Below are 12965 nucleotides of genomic sequence, written 5' to 3' on the forward strand. Positions count from 1 at the left end.
TTTACAAACACTATTACACATAATAAATAGATATACATAACCACAAAAATTAAAATGATTACAATGAAAATGATTTTCTACCAAACTCTTTTATCAATCCTAAGACAGCATAATTTTTGTTCATATTCGTGCTAAATAAAAGCGTATATTTACCATAATTATTGAAATTGAGACAATCGTTTTTTGAAGGGAAATAATAAAATTATATTATTAACTTATTAAATATTAAAATATTTTTTAAAGTACACATTACATAACTGAATAAATTTAACCAATAATATTAATTAAAATTATGAATTTCTTATGTTTCCACTGTCTAATCATTATTCAATACATTTCTTTACTTGGTGATTTTTTATTTGATAAGTAATCAAATTTTAAAGTTCATTTTGCTTATTAACATTTATAGAACACACCTGCTAATACATTTATCAGTCATAACATTCAAATTATCCGTTATTATGTAGTTTAATGATATAATAATGTTAAAATACGTAATATGTGTATACACGTAGAATTACTTATTACATATATATGTGTACTTTTATTGAGTAGAATTTAATTTTAGCTCAATTAAAATTGAGCTTCAACAAGAAATATAAATAATTAAAATTATGCTGTATTCGAACTAAAGATAGCAAATGTAAAAATCTACGAAATTTAATTTAAATAATTATTGAATACATACTAACTTATTATATTTAAGTGAGTTTAATTACATATGTGCATGTAACTAAAATTAAAATAAAGAAAAAATAATAATTGTAAATATTTGAGGATATTCTATTTTTATATACTATTGATTTTTAATTTTTTTTATAATCAACAAATAGTATACAAATTTTCGGCATCTAATAAATTTTTAATATAAGCAACATATCTTTTTCATATTGCATTTTCCTGTATGGATAATGAAGTAATACTAATATTCAACTATTATCATAAAGATTATTATTATTACAGTTTAATAGTTCAAATTTACACAGATACACGTTTATTACGAAATTTACGATACACACATACACACACATTATTATTCACACAGACACAGACGCGCGCGCGCTCACACACACACACACACACACACACACACACACATATATATATATATGAATATATAATGTAATTTTAATTTTCGTTTCAATAAAACAAGGAGAAAATGAACTTAGGAATTATTTTATATTTATACCTTATTTTTAATACTGGTAATTTAATTTTCTATTTTCAAATATTAAATTGATAATATTTTTATAAAACTGTATTATATCATTTAAAATTACTTTAAAATAAAAGTTGTAAATTCGTTTTAATAGAATGTATATCGTAAATTCGATAATGGCATAAAATTCATTTAGAAATATAAAAATTGTATACAATTTTGTTTAATTATTTTCTTCAATAATAGGTACATCCATTTTGTTGTTATAAAATTTATAATACTGCAAATTTTTAAACAAATAATCGTTATTACATCATTCAAAAATAATCTAAAAAATTTGTTCCTTACAATTTTTTATGCAAAGCTTTTATCTAAATTCATAGAAAATGTACCGTTTTCTGTATTGATAAATTTTCTAGTATCACAATAAATTTATAATCCTCAGTATTTGAAATCATAAGTAATCATACTCATTGATTGTATCAGTTGTACTATGGCAAATAAATATGAAACCATCAATTCTCAGGATGTTTTAGTAAGGTAGAGAAGATTATTGGTGGTGAAAATGGAGATATTAAAGAATTATCATATATGGTATCCCTGAGATATGCCATAATAAATCAGCATTTTTGCGGTGGTGTTATCATTAGTAAATCGTACATACTTACAGCAGCACATTGTCTAATCGATGAAATTTATAGTAATGTACTTGTCATTGCGGGAAGTAACAGTTCAACAAATATATTAGGATCGGTCTTTAAAATTCAAGAAGTATTTTTTCACCCACAATATCAAGGTGAAATTATTAATCAACCATTTCATAAACATGATATAGCTGTAGTGAAGGTATGTTAATAAAAATTTTCATTAATGGATTTGATCCGAAGAAATTAATTAGTCGTAGAATTATTGTTGAAGCATACATATAAAAATGTAAAGAACATAAAATAAATTTGATAAAATAAACAGTTTGTCTCTTTCTGGTTACCGTTGATGAAGTAAATAGTCCATTTTCTTCACATGATAATAATGTATTTTTTATAGCATTTCCGTAATGTATTTGTTAAAGTAATTTTATAATTTTAAACTTAAACCCACAAAAGTATGTTTGAATGTGAATTCATCCTATTTATCAGAGTTAATTGTATAATACGTATATTGTTTATTAAGAATATATATTATCTTTTTATTAAATGATATATCTTTATGTTAAATATGATTATGATATTTATAGGATTAAAATTTTCGAATAAACGAGAATATTTACTGATTTAGACATATTTTTAATATTTATCGAGTAAAGAATCTTTTGAAAATAAATAATAATTAGTTGCAGTTAAATATGCATTAGTCATAGAATTTCATATTCTATTAAGTAATAGATAGGTAAATTTAAATATTCGTAAATTATCACCTCTTTTTTGTTTTAATTATTTATTTATTAAGTAGCCTTTCTATTGTTATAAAGACATTAGTATAATATTATCGAGATACTTTTATATTATTAATCTGTAACTTTACCATTGTGCAAGCCCGGATTATTTCAATGATTATAATTTTTTCTCACTTAAAAATTCAAATACACTTAATACAAAATATATTATTTCTAGTTTGGGTAAATAACAAAGACAATCTATAAATTTTTACAAAGTTTATAAATGTTTAAAATTCTCTTGATAAGTCAATACCAAATTTTTATCGCAAACTATATTAATTTATTTCAATTTAATATAGTAAAAATTTGTGAATACAATAGTATAATAATTTATATATAATTAATAGTTCATATATTAATATCTATAATTCTTAATAAATAATATTCAATTATATTACTAAATATATGATATTACATTATATTAATGAGCAAATAATATTCATAGCAATTTTCATTGAAATTTTTAATAGAAAATAAGCATTTAAAATATTTTGAGAAAAATTCCTAATAAGAATTAATAGGAATATTCGTTTGTAAATGAAGTTATTTAAGAATTCTATATTACACTCTTTTATATCAAACGAATATAGAATATATTAAATATAACTAGAATGATTGATTTAACGAAATTGAATTGATTCAAATATATATTATGAAGGAAATGATTTAGTAATTCAATAGAATTCAAATATATTATTGGAAAAGTTTCACATACTCGACTAGGCACTTCTAAATAAATATGAAATTTCTTTATAAATATGTTAAAATATGAAAAACAAGTATTTTTCTTATGTTACACTTATTTAACACTATTCTTTGACAGTTACGAACCTTCATTTGTTTCACTGAATCACAGAAGATGATAGGTCTTCCAACTAAAGATATCAATAATGGTGATATTGCTATTTTAAGCGGTTGGGGTCTAACAACATATCCATATTCCGGCAGTTCTGATCATCTGCAAAAAATTTCAATTCCCATTTTAAAACATTATGAATGTTCAAGATATTATCCATTTTCGATTGAGAAAGAGCAATTTTGTACATATAATGAAAGAGGAATTGGTGCATGCCATGTAAGATTTTTTATAAATTATTAAATGAAAATTTTAATCTAAAAAATTTAAATATTACAGTTAAATTATTATATAATCAACATTATTAGCTATTATTATACTATTTATGTTACTATAAACACATAATTTATCATTGCTTATATTATATTATAAAAGAATTGTATTATGATTAGCAAATAATGATACTAAGATAATTTATTTGTAAGCTTTTTGTGCAATTTTTTAATTTGCAAATATAAATTTCAATCTTTATTTTAATTCTCAAAACTACTATTTATCAATACTTTTTATCATTTTTTTTCATTAATATCTTCTAATGAAAAACTACAGCATAAAAAGTTTAGTTTACTTATTCTACATGTTTTTGTATCACAAAAACTTTTATAGAATCTAAGTTATCGAAAATTATTTCACAAATATTGCTAGTTTAAATAATACATACATAGTTTGTTATACATATTGCAATGCTTTCATCTATGTAAACAACTAATCGAAATATATAAATAACTCATTATTTCCTTAATTAAATTAGAGAATTAAAATGAATAATATAAATAATTTACAATTTTATTTTTTGTCTTAATAATTTAATCTATTTAATACTCAATTAGTTGATATTTTATAAGTTATTATATATACCAATTCTACTAATCATTAATATTAATCATTAAAAAAGAAAAATATTCATAAACATAAGAATCCTTTTCTATTAGATATGAGTAATAGAAATGGTGTATTACTAATCATTAATATTTATATAAATTATTATTTTATAAAAAAATATTTAATTATTTATCGAAATTTTATTAATAAATTCTGCTTTAGTACAAATTTTATTGGAAAAAATAAAACATTTATTCAATGATAATTTCAAAATCGCTTTAATTAATATTCAGTTTAGATTCTGTAATTCTATTGTTAGTAATTTTTAAGGATTACATTAAGATATGAATTAAATAGAAATTTATTCAATAAGCCATTATTGTAACAGTTTGAGATAAACTAATTTTTATATATATTATAAAATTATTCCACTTGAACAAATACAAATTTAATTGACCTTAGATTTAATTTATTCTTCCACAATTTACTTACCAATACGTGCACTTATTATTCAATACGTTTTCTCATATTTAATTCCATTTAATTGAATTTTTTCAATATTTCATCGGATTACAAAATTTATTTATATAGTTCGAAAAATATTATGCCCAATTATCACAAATTATGTATATATACCAACTTTTAGTATCTTTGTTCAATATATGTTTAATGTAAAATAGATAAAGTTATTGCCTCATTAAACTGATTATAATAAGTTTTTAATTAATATTTTAGATATGTAAATTTTCCTCTTTAAACAAAAAATAAAAATAAAAATTCCATTTTTAGGTGAAACATTATTCAAGTGGACTATAATATATTTATCAAAATAATTATCTGATCTGTATTATTAGGATTCAGAAATTTGAAACAAATGATATAGTTTGAAAATATAACATTTTATTATGATATTAAAGAAATTTCAAATGAATTAAAATCAAAATTATCAATTATATTTCTCATTCAAATTTTCTTTCTTGTAAATACAATGATAAAAAATTTTTTGATAAAAACAAATTTTTAAATTTATTTAGTACTTCTTTTAACTTAATATTAAATAATACATTTAATTAATAGCATTTTATATATTTATTTATATATTTATATCACTAATAATTTAATATATATTACAGGCATTGTCCGCTTTGGCATAATTTATTGGTTATATTCTATTATTATTTGATTTAATAACATCTCTATAAATAATAAAAATTACTTCACGGCTTTGTAATTATGTTTCAAAATTTCAGTAATGTAAAATATCATCCTATATTTTTCTATATGTGTAGGGATATTTATATATATATATATATAGGGAGAGAGAGAGAGAGAGAGAGAGAGAGAGAGGGCGGGAGAGGAGTGTAGATAATATTTGATTAATATCTTAAAAAAAACATAGTACCAAATTACTAATACATATTTATAATAATAAATAATTTAAAACCATTAAGCATTGTGAAAAAAAAATAATTTTTTTAAGTAAAAAAGCATGCGTGTATACTATAAATATCTTATCAAAATTGAGGCGTACAATACCGATAATAATCTTTTATGCATTTTATTTATTTGATTGCGCAACAATTCTAATTACATACTAAAATATTGATATTTTTATATGAAGAAGCTTAAGTCTATTCTAAAGTATAATTGAAAATATAAACTAAATAAAGATTCTAAAAAAAACTGTATATTAATTTTATACAAATATTAAATAAGTAAATAAATGTTTACATTTTTGTATTTTTACTTTATTATTTTTACAGGGTGATAGTGGAAGCCCATTGGTCCATAATGAAGTGCTTGTGGGTATTTCTTCGTTTATTATTCCATGCGCTCAAGGTTTACCTGATATTTATACTAATATTTATATGTACCTAAATTTTATTAGGAATTTTGTTACTAATTGATTACATATTTATGTTTTTTCGATTATATTATAATAAATGTTAAAAATAATTTTTCTTCTTAAAATATTATTTTATAATTTATTTGAATCATATGATATAAAAATAATAAAACAGATAAATAAATAACGCAATTGTTTGGATATTAAAATTTATACTCAACAATTATCTAAAAATAAGTGATAATATCAAACAGAAAAATATATGTATATATATATATATATGCTTGCAATTAAGGATTATGTTAAATATCCAAAAAGTCTGATATCGGATAAAGAGAATTTAATAAAATCATTATTATTTCTGTAGAAATTTATATCTTTAATTATTGTTATTAAAAGCTATTTTTTAAAACTTTTAGATAATAATATTAGTGCAACAATTTTATTGATAATTAAATGCTAATTCGTGTATATATACTTTATATTTCATATATATATATATATTTATATATATTTAAATACAATAAAATTATTTAAAACTAGAAGAATAAAATATTACACAAGTTACCTTTTAATTGGAAGTTAAATATGAAATTCAACGCATCAATTATATTAATATTAATCTTATATGTCTTGTTTGTTGAAGGTATGAAAAAATTAAAATATTGTCTACTTAAATTGAACTACTAATTTCATACTGCAAATATTATAGGAACAAGAACTGCTGATGAACCTAATCGGATAAAGAGATGTTTAAAAAAAAGTTTGCCCAGATGCTTATTGTTTAAAATGATGAAAATCAAAACATAGACAATATATATTACAATGTAATACATGTAATATATATATTTTTAGTATATAATATTATATATAATTTAGTATTAGTAAATATTATATATAAGATAATATAAAAAAGATATCTATTTAAAAAGATCGGTGATCCGTATTATAAAAATTTTGTGATACGATAAATCTCTTCAACATGAGTGGTAATCTTTATCTTCTAAAGTTTTTAATTTTAATAAATTACACTAATATTATTTATTTACTTATAATATATACTAAGTAATATTATTATTTATACATTTTTACAGATCTTTATACTTACATTCCATAATATTAAACATTTTTTTCAGAATTAAATATAATAACGCAAATCATAGCACATAAAAAAAACATTATAATTGGTTGAATGTAATTGTTTTTAAATAAAAAATTAGAAATGTAAGGGCAAGGAATTGTCCTTTGGAATTGTACAATCTTTCATGTTGTCTTTTCCGGTTGGATGATAATCTTGGTGCTCGCGTTTATTGATAACCTTAGAAGTATAACGTATGATCTATTAATGATTTTGAGCTCCTATTGCATACAATAAAATTATTGAAAAATACAATATTAAACAACAATGTTAATTTTTTTTTCTTCAATATTCGTTTTCCATAAGTGTATTTATTATATCTAATATATAAAAATTGTTTCTATATAACAATTCTCTGAAATTACCGATGTAATGATTTTGAAATAGTCTTTAATAAAAATTTCTTCGTTATATGGATCCTCGATAATAAAATTGATTTGTTTCTATAAATTGAAAAAAAAATTCAATAAATAATTTCGAATAATAAAAAGTGTATTTATTTTTATTTAAATTTCCAATCTAAAATAAATTACACATTATTGTTTACGAGCCTATAAAATTCTAATGCCAAAATATGGTTAAACCTGAAAAAAAAATGTGTTATTCCTCAAAAATACATTATATTTAAAGAAATCAGAATACTTTCTTTCATTGAATTATAATACTTTATTGTAATTATTTTCTTTTATAAGCAATAACTTAGTAATAAAAGTAATATTATAGAATTATAGCTTGTTTGTTGATTTTATATATATTTTTTTTAGATATTTTTCGGAACAACTATGCGTTTTCTACGAATACTTTTGACGAAAACGTTTATCAAATTTTTCATAAACACTAACAATCAAGACTCATAAATAGTATTATTATTTTTGTTATTTCATTTTATATACTATGTATATTTAATATTCATTTTTGTGATAAAAATAATTTGATTTGTAAATTAGTAAAAAATATAACAATTTCCAAATGCAATTTATGAACATTAAAATCAAAACAAATTAGTATAATAAAATATTATACGTCATTCAAAAAAGTTATATATTACTCATGAATATAAATTATTATACTATTCATTTATATAGTATCAATTAAAAAATTATAATTATCAATTAAATTAAATCAAATAATTTTAGTATAATACTATAATATATATTTTATTAAAAAATGAAGTATTTTCTATTTATTTTATTTTTTAGTATCATCTGTCTATTACTAATTGATGGTATGCATGAAAATCTTATTGATATAACATAAATTGCTTATTCATCTGTTTTGTTTTTTTTAGAAAAAGTCATGTGTAAAAAATCAATGAAAACAATTAAATGCATAATAAAGGGCTCACGTGCGTGCATTGCTTCAAAAATAGCAGCTAAAACAATAAAAAAAGCATTTCATAAATTAAGACGATTATAAGTACATAAGCTACCTTATATATTTTGTAAGTAAAAGTAAGTCTTCCAAAATGTTTACATGTATTCCAAAGTTTATACCTTAAAACAGTACAATAAATCCTGTAATATTTCTTTGTATTAATAAAATATTTAAAAGCAGCAACAAATTTATTTGCTAATAATTTAACATTTTCTGTAATTAATATATCATTAAGACATTTTCTTAATTTATGTAAGCAAAATAATGTACTATTGATGAAACAAAAAATTAATACAAATGATCTAGTAAGTTGTATTCTTTGGTATTATCTTCTACTAAATAGATTAAATTTACATTGATTGTACTATTATGAATCTTCAACCTTAATATATCCTAATTCAGTCATTTAAAATCAACAGAAGCAAGCGAACGTATTTTCAAAAATAATTTAAGAATATAGAAAAAATTATATGAAATTCATAATTCATAGAATATATAATTAAGATTATAATATAATAATATTACTTGCAGTCATGAATCATGAAATATAAATAACCAAAATTAAGGTTTTTGGAGTGAAGTGTTGATATTCGAAACCAAACCGTCTAAGTAAATTTAAAAAGACAGAGAGAATTATCTAAAATCTGTGTTCAATATAATATTTTAATAGCAATCAAATTATATAGATTGAATGATGTTCACCATGCAGATAATAGACGAAAAGAGTGAATATTATTAATATTTATTGTTTTTATTATTATTCAATAGATAATTTTCAATTTTGATTTATTTTTTTTAAGAATAATGGAAAGCGAGAGATAGTAAGTATATATGTATGTATTTGCCAAAGAGTAAGAACAATGGAAATTAATAAACTTACGATCACAACTAAAAGAAAAAAACATCTAAATAGAATTATTAAACAAATTTATTTATTATAAAAAAATGTAAATATTAAAAGAACATTATATGAATGAAAGTAATTATTAACAATTTACAATTACAATAATATAGTTGATGTTTAGAAATAAACAATTGATATTGGTGATTATAATAATTTCAATAGTATGCAATAAAAGGATAAAATTACTTATTTCACTGATGATTTAAAGTTACTTAAAATCAATGCATGATTATTTATTCATTACATTAACTTATTAACTTAATAAGCCTTTGTTAAAGCTCTTATAGACTTACGTAAATAATATTAAAAAAATATATATTATACTTTATTTAAATACAAACTATTTCAATATACATTATTTCAATAATAATAAATAATTATGTCAATAGTAATGATACATAAAACTGACGTAATTTATAGGATAAGGAAGGTAGTATAGTTCAAACATTTTATGTATCAGCTTGTAATATAAATTGATACAAATTTTTTTGTATAAAAATATAATAAAATAATACAGTAGAATTTTGAAAACGATGAAAATTTTTTAATTATTTTAAAAATATAATGACTAAATTTAATATAAAAATATAAAAAAAATTAAAATCTAAATCGTGAATATAAATTGCTATGCATATTATTGAATTTTTTCAGTGTATATGAAAATAGTTGAAAACAATCAAATATTTTCAACATATATTTTTTTATACAGTATGAGATTACATATAACTGGATTGTTAATATTGTTCATATTTATTGCCAATTTTCATTTAATAATGATGACGGGTATGTATTTAATTAAATGCTTATATAAGAAATGAGATTCATAAATTCTTTGTTTTTTTTTTAAGGTTTCAAAGAGCGTTTTAAAAAATCTGCTGTAGCAAGATGCATAAAAAGAGGATTACGCGTGTGTTTTGTAGTTAAATTTTTATTAAGACAACATCTTTAAAATAATACATTATGAACATTGTGAAAACTGTCAAATGTCTAATAATTTATTTCATTATATTATAATTATAAATTGCTCTAATCTATTGCATAATCAGTCGTGAATTTAATGCAAATATTTTGTTAAACTTTTTATAAAGTTTCCTAAATATTAAATAAGTAAAAATTCTATTCTAGACATTATAATAAGTAGTTTAGAATCTATACAGCTTCATTCAAGCCGAACTCTCAGAGAATTTAAAATTCATGTATTGACATGTAAAAAATATATATAAGCACATATTAACTTAAGCCAGCACGGAAAAGTTGATTAAAATATTGTGTAGTAGATCGATTTATTTATTACAACTTTACATGTAATAATACATAAATCTATTAGTAATAATGAAATAATAAAAAAAATTACAAATAATTAAAGAAAATTGTTAAAAATTCATATTCATCCTTAATATAATATTCTTTATTATACGCATTACTATATACTATTTTATGTGCTTCATGTTAATATAATAAAATGATAATAAATTTTTATACTTCTTGTAATATTCTTATTTAATAGTTGAATATACATATACAGACACACGTGTAAATTAATATTACAGAAAATATACAGATTAGAATGGTTATATACAATGATATGTAAAGAAAAAAAAAAAGCGTTAAAGAGGATAACTATGTGCATGTGTTTATAGAACACAGTATGAGTATTTCTGAGCTACAATTTTCGTTAATGGCAAGACTCTTATATTTATACATCACAATGCAACTCCTCAAAGCAAATACATATACGAGCAATTACATTTTATAACTCAGAAGATGGAAATTTTACAGTCCGATAATGGAAACTATTAATGTAATCCTACAGATTGCTTTGAAAGATCTTTTATGAATGATTGACTATTTCGGGATTCTCTACTTATTCACTAAATCCGTATAGTCATAACAGATAAAATATCCTGAAATCTTTCGATAGAACTTGTTATAATAAGAATATTCATATTTTTTCAAAATACAAAATCTGATCGTTCAATAAGTCTTGAAATACAGAATAAATGTAATCATAATTATGTACGGGACATTTCTAAATATTACCTTGTAAAAGTATGCTTTATAATTTGCGTAAGTTTATGTATATTAATTATGTATTTATAAAAATTTACTTACTATATTTTATCTCTCACCTCTATTCGTACGTAATAGCACAATCTCGCTCATTCTATGGTGAAATGTTCACTTTTTTCAAAAATCTGTCCTTTTCACGACTCTGAGCAAAGATAATACACCTTCACCCTTACTTTGTAAGAACAATCCTCTTTCAAGTATCTCTAAGAAGATAAAATTCGTTTCATCGTATCGATGTAGTACAAACTATTAATTCTGAGACTACAGCTCAAATAGATAAATGTTAAAAGGCTTGAATAACCCTTTAAGTATGTTATGTAATATACAATAATATAATATTGCCTAGAAAGGAATTAATCCAATGTCCACGAATAATTGCAATAATATTTGAAAAAAATCACATTAGTTTCATTTTTTATTTTATGATTCCAATTATGATATATAATATGCATTTATTAATTGAATTGAATTAAATTTTTAATCATTTTTCTTTATTTTTTAGAACTTCATTGTAAATTATAGAAAACTTTCTATATATATATATATATAATATAAATAATTTTCCACACTTAATGTGTTACTTAAACCGTTTCTTATAAGAAGTTCAATATTTATTTTTTGAAAACATATTCATCGTAACTTTTAATCAATATAATGAACTTTTATTATTATATCAGTTGTATAATAAATATTAATGTCTGTCAGAGTATTATGAACAAATACTAATTGAAAATTTTTACAGTATTTAAAAATATATATTATTTTAAATTAATATAAGATATTTACATTTATATGTAAGAAATTTAATTAGCATTGTACTACCCTTAATTAAAAAAAAAATTATAATATTATTAACGATTTTATATTTAAAAAATATATAGATATTATTTTTACATAAAAATTTTCGAAATTTAAAATTTATTTAACGTAGATTATTTTTCATATTTCAAAACAATGTTACAATGTATTAGTTTTGTAAATTAATTGTAAAGACCTTGTGTGTTTGTTGGGTAATTTCTTCAGTATAATTTCGAAAAAAAGCCGTTAGAAAATAATTTGAAAGTTTTTAATTCTTTTTTTCGCAATCGTTAATTAGATACACTGGTCCTTCAACTACGTATGTATATGCATATATATATATATATATATACATTTAATTATATGTCCAACTATGAAACTATAAAAAATAAATATTCATCATTGGATCTGATTATCCAGTGAAATACTTTATTTAAATTTTAATTTTATAAAAATAATCATCTGCTCTACAAAACCAAATTAACTACGGGCTATTTCATTTATATCATTAATAATGTAATTAATTTTATAATTACTAATTAATTATTAAGTTATAAAGAAAT

At 20.4% G+C, this 12965-nt stretch overlaps 1 protein-coding gene across 1 annotated transcript; it reads left to right on the forward strand.

The window, feature by feature from the left end:
• Nucleotides 1–3420: 3420 nt before the first annotated feature.
• On the forward strand, nt 3421–6891 carry LOC105368023 (trypsin-1-like). The gene is made up of 4 exons (XM_011506913.1): nt 3421–3669; nt 6036–6111; nt 6662–6764; nt 6831–6891. Exons 1-3 carry the CDS (start codon nt 3454–3456, stop codon nt 6667–6669), a joined length of 300 nt encoding a protein of 99 aa, XP_011505215.1. The 5' UTR covers nt 3421–3453; the 3' UTR covers nt 6670–6764; nt 6831–6891.
• The last annotated feature ends 6074 nt before the right edge of the window (nt 6892–12965 follow it).

The sequence above is a fragment of the Ceratosolen solmsi genome, unplaced genomic scaffold (genome assembly GCF_000503995.2).
Source record: "Ceratosolen solmsi marchali unplaced genomic scaffold, CerSol_1.0 scaffold6, whole genome shotgun sequence".
NCBI lineage: Eukaryota > Metazoa > Arthropoda > Insecta > Hymenoptera > Agaonidae > Ceratosolen > Ceratosolen solmsi.

Excerpts from the sequence above, each read along its gene's own strand:
- LOC105368023 (XM_011506913.1), top strand. The coding sequence starts at position 3,454 with ATGATAGGTCTTCCAACTAAAGATATCAATAATGGTGATATTGCTATT. Across the intron at positions 3,670-6,035 it reads GAGGAATTGGTGCATGCCAT|GGTGATAGTGGAAGCCCATT; the intron begins GTAAGATTTTTT and ends TTATTTTTACAG.